The sequence below is a fragment of the Rosa rugosa genome, chromosome 2 (genome assembly GCF_958449725.1).
Source record: "Rosa rugosa chromosome 2, drRosRugo1.1, whole genome shotgun sequence".
Taxonomy (NCBI): Eukaryota; Viridiplantae; Streptophyta; class Magnoliopsida; order Rosales; family Rosaceae; genus Rosa; species Rosa rugosa.
In genome coordinates this window covers 16,024,159-16,044,661 of record NC_084821.1, presented here as the reverse complement: position 1 = coordinate 16,044,661, position 20,503 = coordinate 16,024,159, and the positions used below count along the sequence as shown (strand labels likewise).

General features: G+C 41.4%; 1 protein-coding gene and 1 pseudogene across 15 annotated transcripts; one reads left to right on the top strand and one right to left on the bottom strand.

Annotated features, from left to right (window-relative positions):
* Window positions 1-4,525: 4,525 nt before the first annotated feature.
* Window positions 4,526-6,828, bottom strand: LOC133730432 (IQ domain-containing protein IQM1-like; annotated as a pseudogene).
* A 1,383-nt stretch (window positions 6,829-8,211) lies between these two features.
* On the top strand, window positions 8,212-18,003 carry LOC133732258 (uncharacterized). Of its 15 annotated transcripts, XM_062159772.1 has the most exons (15): window positions 13,751-14,003; window positions 14,097-14,177; window positions 14,289-14,362; window positions 14,502-14,592; window positions 14,726-15,249; window positions 15,399-15,918; window positions 16,034-16,128; window positions 16,213-16,283; window positions 16,365-16,410; window positions 16,595-16,670; window positions 16,756-16,909; window positions 16,996-17,148; window positions 17,301-17,408; window positions 17,558-17,623; window positions 17,710-17,997. In XM_062159772.1, exons 6-15 carry the CDS (start codon window positions 15,614-15,616, stop codon window positions 17,857-17,859), a joined length of 1,224 nt encoding a protein of 407 aa, XP_062015756.1. In that variant the 5' UTR covers window positions 13,751-14,003; window positions 14,097-14,177; window positions 14,289-14,362; window positions 14,502-14,592; window positions 14,726-15,249; window positions 15,399-15,613; the 3' UTR covers window positions 17,860-17,997. The 15 variants fall into 15 exon arrangements, with proteins under 15 accessions (XP_062015755.1, XP_062015743.1, XP_062015745.1 ...); XM_062159759.1 differs by lacking the exons at window positions 15,399-15,918; window positions 16,034-16,128; window positions 16,213-16,283; ... (5 more) ...; window positions 17,558-17,623; window positions 17,710-17,997 and adding exons at window positions 8,213-8,569; window positions 8,663-8,823; window positions 9,539-9,741; ... (3 more) ...; window positions 12,306-12,356; window positions 12,492-12,632 and having other exon boundaries at window positions 12,812-14,003; window positions 14,726-14,927; XM_062159761.1 differs by lacking the exons at window positions 15,399-15,918; window positions 16,034-16,128; window positions 16,213-16,283; ... (5 more) ...; window positions 17,558-17,623; window positions 17,710-17,997 and adding exons at window positions 8,213-8,569; window positions 8,663-8,823; window positions 9,343-9,741; ... (3 more) ...; window positions 12,306-12,356; window positions 12,492-12,632 and having other exon boundaries at window positions 12,812-14,003; window positions 14,726-14,927.
* Window positions 18,004-20,503: the final 2,500 nt, after the last annotated feature.

Here is a 20,503-nt window from a genome sequence, read left to right as displayed (position 1 = left end):
CATTCTTCCTTGCATCGCGAACATAAGACCACGGGTGAGGCTTGTCTGGTCTGTGTTACCTTCTTCTCTTCAGGCGTTTTATCCGCGGCGGGCTTGTCATCTTGACCTCTTGTCGTTAAGTCTATGGTTTGCTTTCTCTGTCCCGGCCTAGTCCAATTCACATCGACCATATTGATGCCCGTGTCTGGAAAAGGGTCTACGTCAACCAGTGCTGCTGCCGTGACGGGGACTTCCACCTGCAAACTGCCATTATTAAGCCATACCTGGATCTGGTCTTTGAGTTTCACGCAGTCCGCCGTGTTATGATTCCATAAGTTATGAAACTTGCAGTACTTTTTCCCTTTCAATTGTTCTGGTCGAGGAAAAGGCCCAAAGTCAGTCTTCACCATCTTCGCAGCGATCATTTCGTCGAGAATCTCATGCGCTTTATTGGCATCATACGTGTAGCTTGCAAACTCCGGCTTGGTGAAGGCTACTGACTTGAGTTTGACAGGTTCCTTGGATATCTTTAGTTGTTTCAAGGCCGGGTTTTTTCTCCCAGTTAACTCATATGCAGCGATATCATTCTCCTCTTCCTCATCGTCTCCCGGGACCACTTCGTCGTTGTTGTGATGGTAGTAGGGGTCATAGGTCGCTGGCTGAAAACTCAGGGCCGCTACGGTGCGATGTTTTCCCGGCACGTACGTCCCTTTAGACGCATTCTTCCTCGCGTCTGTCTCCCTAAGAAGATGTTCGAAACTGCCAACTTCTGTGATGAGTTCCCCCATCGAATGAATCATATGCTGCCATGCTGTTTCTTCCGCTGACGCGGCTCCAAACCCTTGACTGCCAGCTTGACGAGCTCTTTCTCAGGCAGGATGACGTTCAGTTTTGCTTTCTGGATCTGAAAACGCTGAAGGTAAGCCACCGCTGATTCAGTGGGCTGTTGGGCCATTTGGGTGAGAGAAGCCAGATCTACCTCAGGTTCGATAGTTCCGAAAGTCTCTCGGAAAAGCAATTCCATGGTCGGCCAGTCCGTCACCGTCCCAGGTCGAAGTTTGGAGAACCACCGGAAGGCAGCGCCTGAGAGTGAAGTACCGAAGATTCTGCACTTGAGGATATCATCATTCTAGTACTGGCCACATTGTACTCTGAACCTGGCTAGATGAGTCGCTGCATCCTCAGTGTCTTCCCCTGAAAAAGTAGAAAATATGATATTCTTATAGCCTCTAGGAAAAGGTGCGAGCATGATATGAGGTGGAAAGGGTCCCTCGTAAACTCCATCCGGCTGAGCCCTAGGGTTAGCTAATCTGATCATCTCCTCCACTTCCTCTCGTCTCACATATTCTGGACCTGGAGGAGGAGGTGGTAACGCCGCAGTCTGGCGAGCAGCCTGTACAGGCACTACCTGATTTACAGTCGCCTGTCCCTCTCTCATGTGTACTACTTGAGTAGCAGTCTGCTGCTGGAGAGTCAACGCAGGCCTAACCTCTTCTTTTGACAAAGCAGTTATCTTGATCGGGGTTCCAGTTTGGTCGAGCCCATAATATTCTCCTGGCAGCTCCTCATAGACATTTTCAGCCCCCTCACTGTCGTATTGAACGAACGCAACGGGGTTAGATGAAGCCCCTGTTCCCTTCACGGTTTGTTGTTTCTGCTTAGTGGTCAATCCGTTTGAAGGGATAGTCTTTTCTTTGCTACCGCCGATAACTATTGCCTGCTCTTTATTCCTCAGTGGTGTGGCAGCAAAAGTCATTGAGGCCGAAACAGCATTGCTGCTAGCCTTCTCACGCTGATTTGGCGGTACGTACCTGCCTGACCCGGACGGCTGGCTGAGAGAGCCAAGAATGGCATTGGGGTCTCCTAAAGCCTTGTTCAACACATCCCTTGCCTGATTCAACTCTGCTCTTTGCATAGCAACCTCAGTTGCTAAGTTAGCACCATCCGCGCGCAGACTCGCCATATCCGACGCTGTCTGCTTAGTCTGGGTTGTGATAGCCTCCATGATCTCTTTCTGGCATTGATTCTGCTCACTAGCGAGACTCGTCGCATGGGCCCGTAATGCGCTTTCTGACTGCGCGATCTGCTGCTTAGTTTCCTCGGCCTGTCGGGTAATGCGCTGGTCAAGGTCGCGTATGAGCCCATCTGTTTTAGCTGTTTCCCTCGCGAAATCAGCAGCTATCTTCTTGCGGTGGTTCTCGATATTCTCCATGATGATCGCGAACCGCTCTTCGGAGGTTGCTCCCTCCGGAATAGGCTTTGGAACGAAAGCCTCTCTTTCGACCACGACCATCGTAGTGGTTGTAGTCGCAGGAATGATCGGCTCGCCGGCCTGATCAATGTTGGCACTTTGACCCTCAATAGCGGTCGGGCGATTCTCTCCTTGTCCCGCTGACATATCAGGGAATTGGGATCGGTGAGAAAACCTTTGTGTTATTTGTTCTTCAGAAAGACCACGACAGTCCGCGCGAGAATGCGTTCTGTAACTGGAGGTCTTGTGCTTTGAGCAGTTAACGTAAACCTTTTGGTAAGGGTTCTCGCTAGACTTCCCAATGGCTACGTTTCACGAAAAGACGCTTTTGCGTTCGTCCCACTGGGCGTGCCAAAATATTTGGCTCCAAAACCAGTTGGTGTGCAACCTGTCTCTTTTGAGCGGGTGATTGCGCGGGCGTGCCAGCACCGTTGGATGCGGTCGTCGGAGTAGTCCCTTGACCTGACTTCTTCTTCAAGCGCTGTGGACGAGGAGAGCACCAACCTCGCCACAGGGTTCTTCTCTAGCCTTTCGGAAAAGGACTTCTGCCTTACGGATAAGGACTTTGATTGTGGTCTCTTCGCGTTCACCGTGTCGATACTTAGTGTTGTAGACTAAGCAGAGCAATCACTGGGAAGTTGTGAGAAAGCACAGGGTTTGCTAAAGCGTGACTTTAGCTTCGCTGGGTTGCGAGGGCGTTACCCTTGCTTCGCTGGTTGTGTCGGTGGCAGTAGCACTGGCAGTTGGCTCGCGAGGAGACTAGGACTGGAAGTACGGTCGCTGTGTTGATCTGGTGATGCTTAACAGTCAGCTCTTGGAGAGACTAGGACTGGCGCGCGGTCACCGGGTTTCAACGAGGTTGAAGGTTTGCTCCGGGGAGACTTTGTAATCGCTGGGATTGATTGATTTTAGAGAGGTCCTTTACTTCGCTGGTTCATTCTGCATTTATAGCCTAGGGCTTTGGTCGTTCCTTGACGTAGAAGGATTATTAACTGCAGTTTCCTATTCAATCTCTGCTACTCAAATCCAATAAGGTTTCGTTCCCTTATGGACTGCGGAATGGGCGAAGCTATACCCCAAACTAGAGTAGACTTATTTTTGGGCCACATGGATTGGCCCGCTAGACTAAACCCACTAAAGGGTCTTGCCAAAAATACTTTTGGGCTCAAACACATGGGTGGCTGTAGTTGGACGTCTTATTCCTTAATCAAATTGAGACAATAAGATCTACAACTAATTATGTGTGTGTGTGTGTGGATATAGAAAGTCAGAAAAGACAATATATGCATGCATATATCATATTGGTGCTAACAAGTTTACTCATCAAATTAATAATATGTCTTGCATGGGATAACCTTTCAGTATCTATAGTAGTAATTACTTTATGTTACGATTTGCCTAGCTATGTTACACTTCCCTCAGTGACTGTTAAAGGTTGATGGTGAAAGGGACACAATATATTCCGGTCAGTGTGACGTGATCTGGCCTAAACACTTTGCTAATTTCTCTGAACACATATTTTGTCTATGATAGGTTACAAGGAATAGGAATATATATATATATATATATATATATATATATATATATATATATATTAATCAAATAAGGGATTAGATGATAGTAGTTTCTCAGAAGCAAACGATGTATTGTATGATCAAATAGAGAGGAAATTATTCTTTTCAATGGGGAGTTGCATAAAGTCGTACCAAGATTGTATGTGTGTGTGTGTGTGTGTGTGTGTGTGTGTATTAATCAAATAAGGGATTAGACGATAGTAGTTTCTCCGAAGCAAACGATGTATTGTATGATCAAATAGAGAGGAAATTATTCTTTTCAATGGGGAGTTGCATAAAGTCGTACCAAGATCACAATCTTGGTGGGCGGGCTAAGAGAATATTGAATCTGTTCATTAATTAGTCAACCTAATGAAGTGCCAAAATTTGTAGATTATAGATAAGACCTCCTATGACAAGTTTCTAACTTTGAAAATACCGTGATAATGAGTACTTGTCTAGTTGTCTGTACTGTCAATTCTTCAAAGTCTTCTATATCCAGCACCGACCTGATCTAACATCAGCTGTACTCCCAACTAATAATACAGAATAGAATAATTTTTGAAATATTATAGGGCGTGATACCATTTCTCTTGTGAATAATCTGATTTTGCTTGCTGATCGAGCATATGACAGATTTGTATGCACTTTGATCATTTGGAAAATGAAAATCAAAACATACGTATTGCATTGCTGTAAACCAAAGTGGTACATATAGGGCAGAGAAGCTCAAGAAACAAGTTCAAGATGCCTCTGCAACATTAACCGAACAAACTGATAAATTACAAAGGCTGCTTAATTTCCTATGATGAGGCCTAAGTTGACTATTACTATAGTCAGTAAAGTACGTATGATGAGGCCTAAGTTGACTATGTTCCTGTGCTCTGGTCTGTAGGTCACTAGGGTAGTCTCGCAAACACCCGATTCGGGCTCCAGTTCCAGTAGACAAGGCAAGGGCATGCCCATGGTGAACATTGGTGGTTTGCACTGCCATCATTAACTTCCGAACGAACGGCGGGGATCGGTGCCTTCTCGGTCAAGTCATCGACATTTGATGTGTTTGCGCCATCCGATTGGGTCGACTTAAATGAGTTTTGCTTTGTTAGTTCCCCTTCAGTTTTCTTCATTGAAGGATAGTCATCATCAATTGCACACCTCTAAGGAGAAAATTAACCAACATGTTAAGTGAGATATGATTAGCACATTAATAATACATCGATCAACAGTGCATGCATGGCTAGCTAGGGTTCCGAAAATCTGTTCAATATTCCATAACAAGGTAGCGTCATTTAGTGGGAGATCTAATGACACTATTATTATTGTCATGCGAACATTTACCTTGACATTAGTGAGATCGACATGGTTATCTTGGAGGAAGCTGATGAATTCCATGGAGTTTTCTTCAGTTACCCGTAATGATCACTGTATGGCCAAATGGCCTGAAATAAAAACGAAGTTAGAACATGACATAGAAACTAAGATCATAAACAGATGCATAATGTGTTATCTATTTCGAAGGCATTGAATAATTTAGTACCTCAAGAACCCCATCATGGGCAACCAATCTTCCAGCTGCTGTGGTAGCACCTCCAGATAGAAAACTCAAATGGTCAAACTGACCCTTCTTCTGACCAACATACAAAGCCCTTGTTGTGCTTAGCACGAATATCGATTTGGAACCTTCACTACTATTCACAAGCATCCCACTTTGCTTATACATTAGCTTGCCATTTTCCACTAATACTTCATGGGATTTCCTTTCTTTCTGAATCATCAAACACAAAGATAACACAATCAGATATGTACTAATTTGATTACTTATGCAGCAAATATATATGATAATTGTATATGCAATTAGGAGAAGGCTTGGGACTAACCGGTCCAAGGTACTCGATGCATTGGTGCTGTAGAGCTGTCCTCGAGCATCTCTCGAGATTTATTTCTTTGCCATCTCCAACATCCAGCCTGCATTAATTATACAAATTGATCAGTACGTTTCAAATATCAAGTCAGAAAAAGTATCACTGAACATATTAGTTCATATGGTGAAGAAAAATCAACATTAAGGCCAGTCACTTACCAGTAGAAGAAAGGCTGACTGCTCTCACTTTCAAACCACAAATCATAATAGAAATGTAAATTGTGTCCATAGCGGTGGCGTGGATCAATCTGGAGGAGACATCAAGAAGTAAACAGCTTAATATAGATCATGCATGTTTTATATTACAAGGAACATCAAGTTTCAAAAGATCGAAAGTCTTTAATTAGAATTAGAAAAGGTCATAATTGAAGTGTGAACTTACAGCTTCAAGCCAATGTTGAAGCGCTAACATTTGTGCTTTCTCATCCTTAGACAAACCTTTTCCAATCTAAAATTACAAAGCGAAGTGTTAGTACCGAATAGAATACCCAATAAGCAAAAGAAACATGAGAAAGAAGTATGTAAAAGAAAAAGATCGAACAAACCTTAGCAGCTCTAGTCCTAGCTAGCCCTTGCCCACCGCGAAACGGCGGTTTCTGACTTCTCAACATTGAAGAATGACACAGAACTCTGCTTGAGAGCTGCAGAATCTAAAGTTTTCCACCTGAAGCAATTGAAAATAACCAAATAGATCAATCAAACCATTTCATAAAAAAAAAAAAAAAAAAACCAAATTCAAGCACAATTTCAAGGGTGAGAGATAATAAACAAGTGCGCGCTTAGATAATTACCATAGCTCTTTAGCACCCGCTGGAGAATCTAACGTATCTCTCCACCTAAACCATTTGAAAATAAAAAAAATTAATCAAACCATTTTGTATCAAAACAAAGTTGAGCATACTAATTAAGCAAGTGACAAAAAAATAATACCATAGCTCCTCAGCCGCCACTGCACAATCTGCAAGGTTTCTTCGAGTTCGATAACTCTTGTAAACCTTTTGAATTTTGACTGCTGCAGCATCAAGCTCTCTAACCAGTCTAGGCAAAAACAAGATTGCTGGTTCAGACAGAGCATTGTTAAGGCCACCATCCAACTGGTTAGACTCAACATTGGAGAAAGACATGTTTTCTGCTTGTGAACTCTTTTTTTAAAGGTGTGTGCTCTCGATAAGTAATCTTCACATGCTTAATTGAATTTGACCATAATATTTGTCACTTTTGAATGAAAATGCCACCAACACCAAGATTCAGACAAAAACAGAAAAGGGCATGAATTATTTTACCTGAAAAGGGTTTTCAGAATCCAAATTAAGGGAAATTTATCTGGGAAATCAAATCTCTTTACAAGTGATTGGATTGCTCTTATTTGTTAATTATCTCCTTACTTAATACACACACACACTGACACACACACACTACAAAAACAAACTACTCCTCAACTGGTCAAAGAGATGGAAGAAGATAAATGACTAAACACACCCAATTCGTTAAATAATTAATTACCAACTCTCTCATTGTTTTCTAGTTATTAGATGGCAGACACCTAGAAACTCCGACCAAGAAAAATGGAGACGAGGAAAACAATTCAACAGTTGGGGTTGACAAATATATTTCATCATTTAGTTTGATTAATTATATTTGCAGCCTCAATTTAGCTAGGGTTTTCAAACATCGAAACCTTTGATTATTTGCATTCATACAAGCAAAGACCAAGAAATGAAGGAATAGCCGGCATAGAATTTTTAGGCTAATGATATTATCTTGACCTTCAATCAAGGCTTCAAACTTCAAAGTCGATGTCTGCTGCCTTATTTTCATACAAGCAAAGACCAAGAAATGAAGGAATAGCCGGCATAGAATTTTTAGGCTAATGATATTATCTTGACCTTCAATCAAGGCTTCAAACTTCAAAGTCGATGTCTGCTGCCTTATTTTCATACAAGCAAAGACCAAGAAATGAAGGAATAGCCGGCATAGAATTTTTAGGCTAATGATATTATCTTGACCTTCAATCAAGGCTTCAAACTTCAAAGTCGATGTCTGCTGCCTTATTTTCATACAAGCAAAGACCAAGAAATGAAGGAATAGCCGGCATAGAATTTTTAGGCTAATGATATTATCTTGACCTTCAATCAAGGCTTCAAACTTCAAAGTCGATGTCTGCTGCCTTATTTTCCAAGTTACCAACGTTTTTTTTTTTTTTTGCCCATCTGAAGATTTTGAACTAGGAAAAAGAAGATGAAAGTCAGTCTTAAAAAAGAAAAGAAAGAAAAAAGAAGGAAAAGTCGTTTTCATTTGGACCCGCCAAAACTGGGCCTCAATTAGGGGTGGGCTCGCGAAACCGAAAACCGAAAAAAACCGCACCGATACCCGAACCGCAGCCGAAAAAAACCGCACCGAACTGAAAAAAACCGCACCGCACCGAACCGAACCGCAAAACCGCACTGCAAACCTCAAAACGACGTCGTTTTTGAATAGGGGTAAACTTACCCTAATGACCTAATCCACTCGGTCTCGCAGTCTCGCACTCTCAGTCTCCTCTAACCCACCCTCTCCGGCTCTCCGCCTCTCGCTCCTCAGCCTCGCACTCTCAGTCTCCTCTAACCCACCCTCTCCGCCTCTCGCTCCTCAGCCTCGCACTATCAGTCTCCTCAGCGATCTCTGTCGAACCCACCCTCTCGCTCCTCAGCCTCCTCTAACTCTCTATTCTCTAAGATCGGCGACCTCTCTCTCTCAGACCAACCTCTCTCTCGATCACCTTCCGGAAATCGAAGCTCTCCCGACTCGGCGACTAACGACCTCTCTCTCAGACCGACTTCTCTGCCGATCACGTTCCGGAAATCGAAGCTCTCATCGATCTCGCTGGTAAGCACTGTGTATCTCTCATCGATCTGATATTTAGGGCTAGTTTCTGCGTTTCTCTCATCGATCTGATTGAGTCTCTATCTCATCTCTCAGCCCCCAGTTTCTCTCCTTACGCTCTCATCGATCTCGCCTCCTCAAGTCCTCCACAGCAGTTCTGGGCTCGTTCTGTCTGGAGTTCTGGGCTCGTTCTCCTCCACAGCAGCAAGCGAGCAAGCCACCTCCACCTCAGTACACTCATCCGAATCTTTACGCCGGTAAGGGTTGGATACTTGGATTGCATAATCTTGAATCGATGAAGATATTCATTGTTGCTCATTTGTGTATAGAATCAATGATTTGGAGTATTTATTAGGGTTTTCAGTACAAAACAATCTAGCAGACTTGGTTAGGCATCAGAGTGACATGAAAGATATAAGTCAAATATAAATCAGAATCATCCCTACAGACAAACATCTACTGATTTCATTAGCACAGATGTATCTTCATTTCAGTATCCTGATTCAGAATAAGGTCACAATGGCTAACAACATTTCAGATACCCCTCCGAGACAGTTAGGAATGTAGGAAGTTAGGTAATGTGTTTGGAGTGGGCAAGGTAGTTAGGAATGCAAATGGGAACTTTTAGTTGCAAAAGGAAGATGACTTCGATCATTGCTCATTTTTTGTTTTTTTTTGTTTTGGTTTTTTGTTTATGTAACTGTAAACTGTTAGTCTAATCCACCTGCAAATGTTTATTACTGATGCCGCACATCAGCTATTTTTTGGATTTTCAGTCTGTTTTTGGTATGGTGTATAATAAGTGATTGATGTTGTCGAGTTCCTTCAACTTCCGGAGTTGACCCAAAATTTGACCCGAATGACTGTTTTGGGTCAAATTTTAATAATTAGTTGGGCCCGAATGTACTTAACTAGCTTTGGGCTCAAAACCGGCTCCCGGATGGTGGTTAACGCCTAAAACCCTTTTTATAGGGTTTCAGACTGAGAAAAGCTCCCAACAATGGAGGAGCCCCAATTTGAAAAAGAAAAACCCTCCGAAACCCTAATCTCTCTCCCTCCTCACCGTCGACGAAGCCTCAAGAGCGAAACGCACCGTACTCTGCTTCGAATTCTATCTCACTGCTACGACGTGTTGCAGCACCCAGACCAAAATGTACCTCCGGAGCTCAATCAAGGTAATTTGAACTCTCGCACCAACTCAGTCTTTGGTTCTGTTAGGTTTACTGAGAAAATCAAATATAACTTGCTGAAGAAGCATGTATCTTTATCACTTTGATTAGTTTCTGTGTGATTTTTTTTTTTCTTTTTTCTGATGATGGTGTTCTTGATTATGTTATAAGATAATGGGAGTAATGAATTGGGGGAAACAACTGCAAAAGAAAGAGGTAGGAATGTTGAATTGGTTGAGCCTGATAGTAGGAAGTGCGATGATTCGGCAGCTCAACGGGAATTGGTGGCTGTTGAGAGGTGTGATGGTAAGGGTTTACGAGAGAGAATTGGGCAGATAGAGGATTTCTTCAGTGAGGAAGGAAATGAGGAGTTGTCGGGACAGATGGACTTCGAAGATACGTTTGGGATTAATTTTGGAGATTTGGAGTTTGGTCCTGAGGAAATGCTGATGGATGAACTGGAGCAAATTGTGAAAGGAAATGATGACAATGCTCCTAAACTGTCGACCGGATCATTGGTTGAAAATGAGGGTGCAAACGATAAGGTTGAGTTGCTGAGTAACCAAGAACAACGTGATGACTCTCAACATAATGCTACAGTCAGACCGGAAAATGCAGATCAAGTTGTGATTGGTGAAATTCATAATGAAGGAGAGTGTAATGAATGCTCGCATTCCTTGTTGAAGACTAGCGCGTTGGATGTAGAGCCGATAATCCAACAGAAAGCAATGGAGACTTCTGTGTCTTCTGGTAGCGCAGAGGTATCTCTTATTCCCATTACTGAAGTTGCACAGTTTGAGGTGCCAGAACACTTCAGCCAAAAGGTGCCTGAAGCCTTTGTTTTCCCTTTGGACACAGATATGGTTGGCGATGCTTCAAAGCCTAGTCAGAGCAAAAGCTGGTCACATAAAGCTGATGATTTGGAAGGAGAGCATGAAATTCAGCCAAACGAAAACAAAATGGAAATGGTTTGCACCGGAAATGCTGTGAATTGTCCCAACCATATGAATGATGGAGTTATGGAAGAGGGAGAAATCTCTGATGATGATGGGATGGATGATAGATCAACCAATATGCTTTTGCATGATACAGCAAGGTGTGAGGAAAATAAGGTTAATGAATTTCAAATAGTCAAAGATGTCAACGGTCAAAAAGAGCACTCTGGCAAGGAAGCAATTGGTAGAGAATTTGACTCCAATTCCTTTCTGATGAGTATTGCTGACAATGTCCAAAATCCTAGAGGAGTGGAACTCAGAGAAAGTAAAACTAAGCTGATTGGTAGACCTGGAGTTGTCCAGGGGAAAACTATGGAAGCTATAAAGGAAAATGGATATGATCCTTCGCTAGAAAGTCGAAGAATCGAAGAGAAAGATAGCGGAATTGGGAGGGGTATTGGCTTTCAAGAAGCTTGTACTAATAATCAAGCATCGCATGAAAAAATCTCAAAGAACTATGAAGCTGGAAGCTGTGGAACTTCATCTGAAGATAAGGTATGTCTTTGACTTGCATAGTTTGTTTCCTTTCTTACTAATTTCTTCACTCATAAGAGTATGGCACGGTCCATTTTGAAACATGTTAATACACGCCCACCTTGATTCTCTAAAGCTTCTACTCTTTGAGCAGAAACTCATACATCCTCCATGTTGCCTTTGTTATGGGTTGGGAGCCAGCTTTCACTTCCAAATGCATTATCTTTAGGTGTAATTTACATAGATTTTCCATAGAGACTTGTTCTTCTTTATTGCAGTCAATCTCGTATATGGTGGTCTTGCATTGTAAATGCTTAATAACTTGGGAAACTCGAATTTTGGTAGACTTAAAGATTGTCTCAAACTTCTTCTCTCCAAAGAAAGATGCAGCCTGATGGATTTGTCTATGTATCAACAGTTCAACACAAAAGTCTGGCCCCTATCTAACCAGTATGCTCTATTCTTGTGCAGGTGGATGCTGGTGCCGCAAATAAAAGAAGGCGTGGTCCTCCTTCAAAGGAAAAGAAACAAAGAAAGAAGGTATTGCCTATTGCTTAATTGCAAGAGATTTGTTGTGAATCTCTTTGGAGCTTAACCTGTTTCACATTACAAAGGAATTTACAAATTATAGGATATATGCTTTTGAATGTATATAATATTTCTTTCAATTGGTGCATACTGCAGGCAAAAGAACGATTGAAGCGAGCAGAGATGAACAGAAAACTAGGTGTTAAAAGGTTGAAACTGCATTCCATAGAGAAACCAAAGACTGTAGTATATTGCCGCCATTATATTGCTGGAAGGTGCCATGAGGTTGTACACTGCTCAATTCTGCTAATCCACTGGTCAATCATAATCAATAATTTAAATGACCTGATATTTACTTTATACTTGCCCTAGACCAGTTGTGCATTGATATTTGTTATTGCAAAACTAATTGATTTTCTCACCCCTGATTGCATACTCTGAACTCTTTTCCTCACAAGTATTCTCCCACTCAATTTTTTTTCGTTTTATCTAGTCTTTGGGTGCCAGTAATCTAGCATCGTTTGATTTCCTTCTGTAGCTATCTCATTGTTCTTGTTTATTTATGTTTTTCAGGGTGACAAGTGCAAATTTTCACATGATACAGTGCCTTTAACAAAATCCAAGGTATGGTTATTGGACTCGGTTTTTAATGTTATTTTGTGATTCTAGGTGCTTTAATAAGAGTGCTTCTGATACGAATACCATTTCTTCTTCCACTGAGTTAACGCCTATTCCTTATCTTGTTTTGTGGTGTTGCAGCCCTGTTGTTATTTTTCACGCCAGTCATGCATGAAAGGGGATGACTGCCCATTTGATCATCAGCTTTCTAAGTATCCCTGTGACAATTTTGTTAATAATGGCTCCTGCATCAGAGGTGATCGGTGTCTGTTTTCACACAAGGTACATTCTTGCCTGAATAAGATGCTAGTTGGAGCTACTTGTAAGTTGTAACTTAAGCCTGCTTACGAGGTTCTATCTTTACACAATTCATGTGGAAATTATGTTATCATCTGCCCTTACCTCATTCATCTACTACCAAAATAAGTTAATATGCTGATCAAGTTTATAATTTTTATTAGATTCTATCCAAGGAAGAAAGTGCAACTGCTGCTAGCAAACCTGAATTGGTGTCTCCCACCGTGCTGGGTAATTCCAGGTCTGCACAAGTAAAGATTGGTAGTCCCTCCCAGAAGAATTCCCATGCATTGCTCCACTCCACAGGGACTCATTCTCACAATAATACTGAACTGATTATGGCAAGGACTCTATTGGAACAACCTGCAATGGCTACTAAAGGATTTAGCTTCCTTTCTACAGGGAAATCATCATTGGTTCATTCTAGTATGTCCAAGCAAGGAGTGTTGGCCCCAGATAGGAGTACTGGTGCCAAAGCTGGGAACCCGATGCAACAAAGTCCATCAAGTTTTGTTCCAAATACCAAAGAGAATATAATGACAACTCCACCGGTAGTCACTCCCAAAGGGATAAACTTTTTATCATTTGGAAAAGCGTCACCAGATGGTTCCAGTGGCAAAAACCAAGACCATCACCATTCAAACCGAAGTGTGTCAGAGACTGTTCAAAACTTTAATGGGGTGCCAAAGGTTATTCAACCTGCACAACCAAAGGCTGCAGACTTCCTATCCGTAGCTAATTCTAGTAGTGGAAACCCCTTTAGCTTAACTTCAAGTTCAGATAATGGTAACAGTAGGCATTTTGGTGAGGGTAAAAGTGCATTTGATAAACCCCAAAACTCAAGTGCAATCTCATCAAGGCTGCAACCTTCTCCACTTACTTCAGGTCAATCTTCAGATTATACAGCATCCAGGTTTAAAGACCCGAGGAATCAGAGGTCACTTTTTTCGACACTTGCATTTGCAGATAAGTATGAATCAAAAAAGACGAATCAGTCAATTGGTTCTACTTTTACACAGGTTGATAGGGAGACCAAGCAGAATGACTCAGGAAAAGCTTTTAATATTTTGGATTTCTTGTCCACTATTGGCAGTACAACCAAGTAGTAAATCTGTTAGCATGGTGTATAATAGAGACTTTAGCCTTGGACATTATTGAATGGCAAGATGAGCTTCTGCATCCAGAATGAAGCTTGTTGTTTGGTCAGATTGATCAGAAAAACACAGGGTCATTTCTGGCATCTTTCTTGCCCGAAATCAGCACATGTAGTACGTCACTTCTAATTTCAGCAGCTGTCTACAAGGTAGAGTTTGCATCTTTCACTACTGTAAGCAATATACGTTTGTACATTATCAGGTAAAGTCTACATTTTGTTTGTCTTTTATATGGAATTGACCGCTGCAATACAATAGGTTTTGGTGACTGAGGATCTTCATTGTGTGATTTCAGCTGGGATAAATTTTGTAACTGGTAAAGTAACGATGCTTGATGGACACCAATCACATATTACTGATTCACTGCCATCTTAAAGTTGAGTCCGTGGTAGTTTCTTACTGTCATTTTCTTCTTTGTTGTACCCTGGATCTTTCTTTGAAGTTTAGGAGACCTAACTTTTCTCCTGCCATATTATATTGGAAACAGATGGTCTTCATATAACCTTCTTTCACTGTGGAAAACTGGAATCAACCTCCTATCACATTTGGTGTCAATCTTAGGTATTGGCTTTACTTACCAGTTTGCTATGGATTGAATTATTAGTTTTAGAGCCACTGTGTACACAGCTAGCAGTTTGCAGCAATATTTTCAGTTAATTGGAAAATGATTTTGTACTGTACTGTCTCAATATTGATACAGGAATTTGGATCCTTGAACTAATCTGCATTTCTCTAATAATCCAAGTAGTCCTGGATCTGATGAAGATCTGCATGTTGAAGTTGTCTCCAATGTAGGGGTCAAAATAATATTATTTGTGCTGTCTAGTTTCTAGTACTCAACTGAATTATATCTCGTACACGCTTTACTAGTCTTCTTCAACATAGCCCAGGCCATGTGAATGAATTGAGTTATTGTTTTTACAGGAAGGAGTGGACCTTTTTTGCTTGAAGTCTGGGGGAAAGGGATCAAAAGCATTGAATTGTAGAAGAAGTCTGCTTACTGTGGGGCAATTTACTGACTTTGTAGACCATAGCACCATATATGAGGACTCGCCATAATTTTTTCTCAATCAAATTTGTTGAAAAGGTTACTCTTCTTTAGTCAAATCTAATGATGTTAAGGCTCCTCCATTTTCCAAATTATCATATGCTCTGTTCGCTTTTATGACAATTTCAAAAGAATTGCGTGGGAGATTGATTTAGTTGCCTGGTGATGTCATATCAACTCCATATTTCTTTTTCTCTGGCTGGAAGTTGCCTCTTTTCTTTTGGGACATAAAGTAGCTGAGGACTCGTGCGACCTAATCATACATTCCACTTGAGCCAGACCAATTCATAACTAGGCCTCTTACCATGATGATTCATTCCTTCAAATAAAAGGAGAAAAGAAGGAATTAAACTTTAGGGATCAGAGAGCTGTTCACCTGAGGGATAATTTTTTAGAAACCGTAAGGATAAGTATATCTGACAGCTGAAAATACATATATAGTTTTTAATTGTTATAATTTCAACTTTTGAAATTAATAGATGTGGCTGAGAGCCACTTGTCCTTCGTGGTTCCTTGAAACTGTCTTTTAGGCTTGAAACTGTCTTTTAGGTAAGCAGGGCTGTTAGGGAAAATATACATAACTACAGATTGGGGAGATAAATGAGGTGGAATATAAGATTCAAATGCAGAGATTGGGGAGATGATTAAGGCGGTTAACCAACAAACAATGACTTTCATGCCTTTTTGGCTCCTAAAAGATTTAAAAGAATCTTCAAAGCAGTCTCTCTGTATTCTTTCTTCTATTTCCAACGAGCACGTCTCCAATGACGACCTCTCTGAAAAGCAGTTTCATGCCTCCGAGCTTGATCTCGAATCTTCAACAAGTTTTGGCTCTCAAAAGCGACGGTGCAGAGAAGCATGCTTCTGAACCAAACAAAGTTTCTTGTAATTCTTCTTCCTCTTCATGTTGCGCTTTGATGCCTTCTGAGGACACTAAAGACAAGCAGTGTCCAAAGCCAGTGGTTTTAGTCACAAATGGAGAGGGAATCGAGTCTCCTGGCCTCACATTTCTCGTCCAAGCTCTCCTTCTCGATTCTCATCTTGAGGTCTGCGTCTGCGCTCCTAAATCGTTAGTTCTCTCCACCAGTTCACCTTGCTTTCATGTTTTCCTTCATTTTCTTACTAACCACATAGACTGAGATTGTAATAATATAATTAAGTAAGGCATTGTCTGGCTCATGCAGAGATAGATCAGTGGCTGGCCACTCTGTAACTGTTGGTGAGACCATTTCAGTGTCTTCTGCACAAATCAATGGCGCCACGGCTTTTGAAGTTTCCGGTAATGCCTCTCTTTCTCTTAGTATATAAGTTATATATAGCCAGGAATTTATATACGATTACTTACTTGATTATTGAATATTAGGGACTCCTGCGGATTGTATCTCTTTAGCATTATCAGGGGCATTGTTCTCCAACTTTTCAAAGCCTGCTTTGGTATGCAGCTATAAGATACAATAAGTTTCTTCAGATTTAGTCATCTCCATGCAATTTCTTAATTATAGTATCGATTTTCAGGTAGTCAGTGGAATAAACAGAGGATCAAGTTCTGGAATCAACATGTGAGTGTAAACATTTGTTTGCTAAGATCTGGTGTTATGATACATAATATATTCTCAAGGAAATTAATGAAGAAAGCTTTCGTAGTAGTCATAAAAGACTACAGTTTGCTGTGGTTTTAGCGGACTTTGCTTGCTCTGGGAATTGATTTACGAATGACATGAACTATTCATGGCTTGATAACATGTTCTACTCGGGTGTTGTTGCTGGAGCTAGAGAGGCGTTGCTATGCGGTGTACCCTCTCTGTGCATATCAATGAATTGGTGATTACATCTTCCATTTCTAATCTGTTACGTTTTGTTATTATACATCAACCGCATAATAGCATAACACTGTTTAATTTCTTAGGAAGAAGGATGTAAGCTGTGAAAGTGATATGAAGGATGCAGCCACTGTGTGCTCACCGTTGATATGTGCAGCTGCAAAAAGCATCCAGGAGGGAGTTTTCCCCAAAAGTTGTTTACTCAATATTGAGATTCCTAGTTGTCCTTTGACAAATAAGGTTTGTTCTTCAAATTGAAATAGTTACTCATGACCATTCCATTGTAATAAACAAGGTATGAATGAATAAGTACTTGGGTTTAATAGGGCTTCAAAGTGACCAAGCAGAGTCAGTGGAGGTCCTCTTTGAGCTGGAAAGCTGTGTCAACAAACAAACATCCTCCCCCTGCAAATTTCATGTCCAATCAGCAAAGCCTTGGTATTCAACTAGCACAGCTCAGCCGCGAAGCTTCAATAGCTGTAAGTAGAACTAGTTTCTTTCTTGGCTATTAAGTAACAAAGTTACCAGTCATTGTTTACTAACAGATGGTATAGTTTCTCTGATCTTTCAGTGTAGCTAGTGCTTTAGTGTTCATATGGTTACCCATTGTATGGCTTAACCTTATTTTCAGGGTGCAGCTCGCCGCTTGAACTCTCAGCGCAAGACTGTAGAGGTTGAATCGGTTGGTGTAGCCAGAAAAATGAGCTCCCAAAAAACAGTAAAATTCTTCCGTTTAGAGGTATAAACAAGTGATGTGTGACTCAAAATGACAGAAAAACTAACCATGTTAGAAATTCTATGTTTTCATTCTTTCAATTGAAGAATGGGAAAGACCGGATGAGGATATCTATGTATCTGAAGCTAAATCATCAAGTGCTTTTCGTGCAGTTCTTAGAGGAGCAGCAGGAATATGTAGATGAAGATCTAGATATCAGAGCACTTGAAGATGGATTTGTGAGTTGAAACTCGATACATTATTTGAATGCATGCATCATATTGCCTTAGAGTGCTGATTTGGTGTTGCCTCTATGGAATGACAGGTTGCGATTACTCCGATTTGCTTATCTCCATCTGTTCAATCGGAAATTCAAACGTCAGTGTCGAATTGGATTGCTGGAGCAGTACTTTTGACAGGACCCACCCCAGATTTCACCCTGAAATCCGAAGTGGCCCTGCGGGGCCCACCTTAGAAGAAATTCTACCAAAAATTTGGCAGAACTTCCCCTAAAATGAGCTACCCAAAACCTGTAGAAAGCATTTACACTTCTAAATCAAATCATCCTTATACTTCTGGAGCCACCCTGCTCCCCAACTCAACATCAATCTCCAATTCACAAAACACAAACCTCAACTTGAAAAACATAAATCCCATAGGTAATCAGAGCAATTCTAATAGAAAGGTAAATAAGGGCAACCTAACTCAAAGGCAACCGCGGAAGCCATGCTGTTGACTATGCCTCAACTCCGTGTACGCCCGACCTCAACCAATTCGCCTGCAAACTGGGCATTTGAAACCGAAGGGCCCAGGGGAAAGTATTGAAAACACGTTAGTGTGAGTGGACAAAAATAAGCAATTTTAAACAAAAGAGATTTTATACTTCCCCATATTTAATTATTAAAAAAAATCTCCCGATGCATGCACTGATTTAGGAAACGAAACAAAAGGAGTTCTGCTCAAGAAAACCGACTAGCCCCGCTAGTCCCAAACAACTGAAAGGAAGGATGGAAACTCCGATACTCAACAGAATAAGACCAGCCCTGCTGGTTAAACAGAAATCAGACTAGGCCCCGCTAGTCAAGTAATGATAGGATATGGGGAAGAAATATCACCATACGGGTAATGGAGCCTCCCAGGCTCTACCTATCCTCGACTGCCACTCACACATAGATTGTGCGAGGAGGAGAACTAATAACCTCGACTTCCACTCACACATAGATTGTGTGAGGAGGAGAACATTACCTCGACTGCCACCCACGTGAGGAGGAGAATAAATCACCTCTACTGCCACTCACCAACACAAAGTAAGTGAGGAGGAGAATAAGCTACCTCAACTGCCACTCGCCAACACAAAGTTGGTGAGGAGGAGACCTAATCACATGACCCGCGTATGGTGAGGAGAAACCATCGAAAACCAGTAAATCCGTAAATCCATAAGGCTTCTCCAAAATCTCTCAAGATAAAATCCATGTATTCAACGACGTGACCCCGCACGCCAAGATAGTCTCGAAATCATAAACAAATGGGCGAGAATTAATAAATCATTATAATTTATTTAGGAAATCCCATTTCCGATAATATTCCAGAAAAATCTCGAAATCATCATTAAGGCATTCCCAACGCCAAAACCGAAAGTCAATAAATATATAAGAAAATCCAACTCCATCGAAACTCATCTCGAGAATCTTCCAGGAACTTAAATCGGCAATTAGAAATATACTTAATTCCGGAAAATTACCTCGGAAATAAGCAATTTGTCAAATAATATTATAAATCATAATCAACCTTTGAAACTCGTTGTCGAGAGCGAATCCACGAGATAAACCGAGATCGAATTTCCGAAAATCAAATCATTTGCTCAATAAGTAATATGATTAAAACTAGAGCATTATTTAAGAAAATAAATGCATGCATCAATATTTAAAAATAAAAGTCCACTCACAGTATACGGCTAGCGTGGTATCCAAGCGTAAGGATCCTCGTCGAGCGATGAGTCAGTATCTCGTCCTGTACACAATTGTATTCCGTAAACAACAATTCGATAAAACAATACGATTCTATATTGAATCCCGAAAACCCCACGTAAACTAGCAACTCCAACTCCTTTCGACTTCAAGCCAAACTTCACCATTTATATCAATCCGTCGATTAAGGTATTCCATGACGGAATAAGGGAAATCCGAAGGCCGGATTCCCACAAATCAACAACCGAAACTCCACACTTTCAAAATTCACAAACAATTCCAAACTCCTCCAAAAATTACCAAACTTCATAAACAAGCTCTACTCAAATTATAGGATTTAATGGGCTAAAAATTGAAATTAAAAAGCTGCCCTACGCGCCTCCAGGCGCGACCTACAGTGGCGGCGCGTGGGGCCCACGCGCCGGCGGCCACCACCTCCAATGGCCACCAAATTTTGGCAGTAGCTGCAAAACAACAAACCCAACCTCTTTCTCAACTACAACACATCCAAATAACAAGTAAAAACAGCCGAAATCATTTGATGAACACAAACCCAGAAATTTCCAAGAACCCTAGAATTTCATTTCGTCAATTCGACTTCTACACAATAAATCATGATACAAGGCCATAGGGGAAATGATCTATGTCAAAAACCGAACCTTCGATGCCAATTTCGTGGCCGGAAACGGCCGGAATCGCCGGAAATCGATGAAAGTTCCGATCGGCTACAGTAATCTTCACAGCTCAATTCCGAGCTCCACCGGTCGAGCCACCGCAAAACACCACCCCAGGCGTGACAAGGGAGAGAAGGCGAGCCTGCCGGTGCCCGGATTCCGTCGTGGGTCGGCCGGAGGAGGAAGAAATCGAAGGAGGAAGAATTCGGACCGAAGAGGAGAAAGGGTCGGGGGAAGGAGAAGAGAGAGTTACCGAGTTGGGGTGGATTTCCGAAAATGGAAATCTACCAACAGTAATTTTCCATATATATATTAATTACCATGAACAGTAACTTCAATCTTTCGCTTATAACTTTTGCATACGAGCTCCGATTTTTACGTACCACATATGCACGCGCTCGGTTTAACGTCCCCTACAACTTTCATGAAGAACATTTCCTCAAATTTTGGCCCGATCAAAAAGTCAACTTTTAGGGCC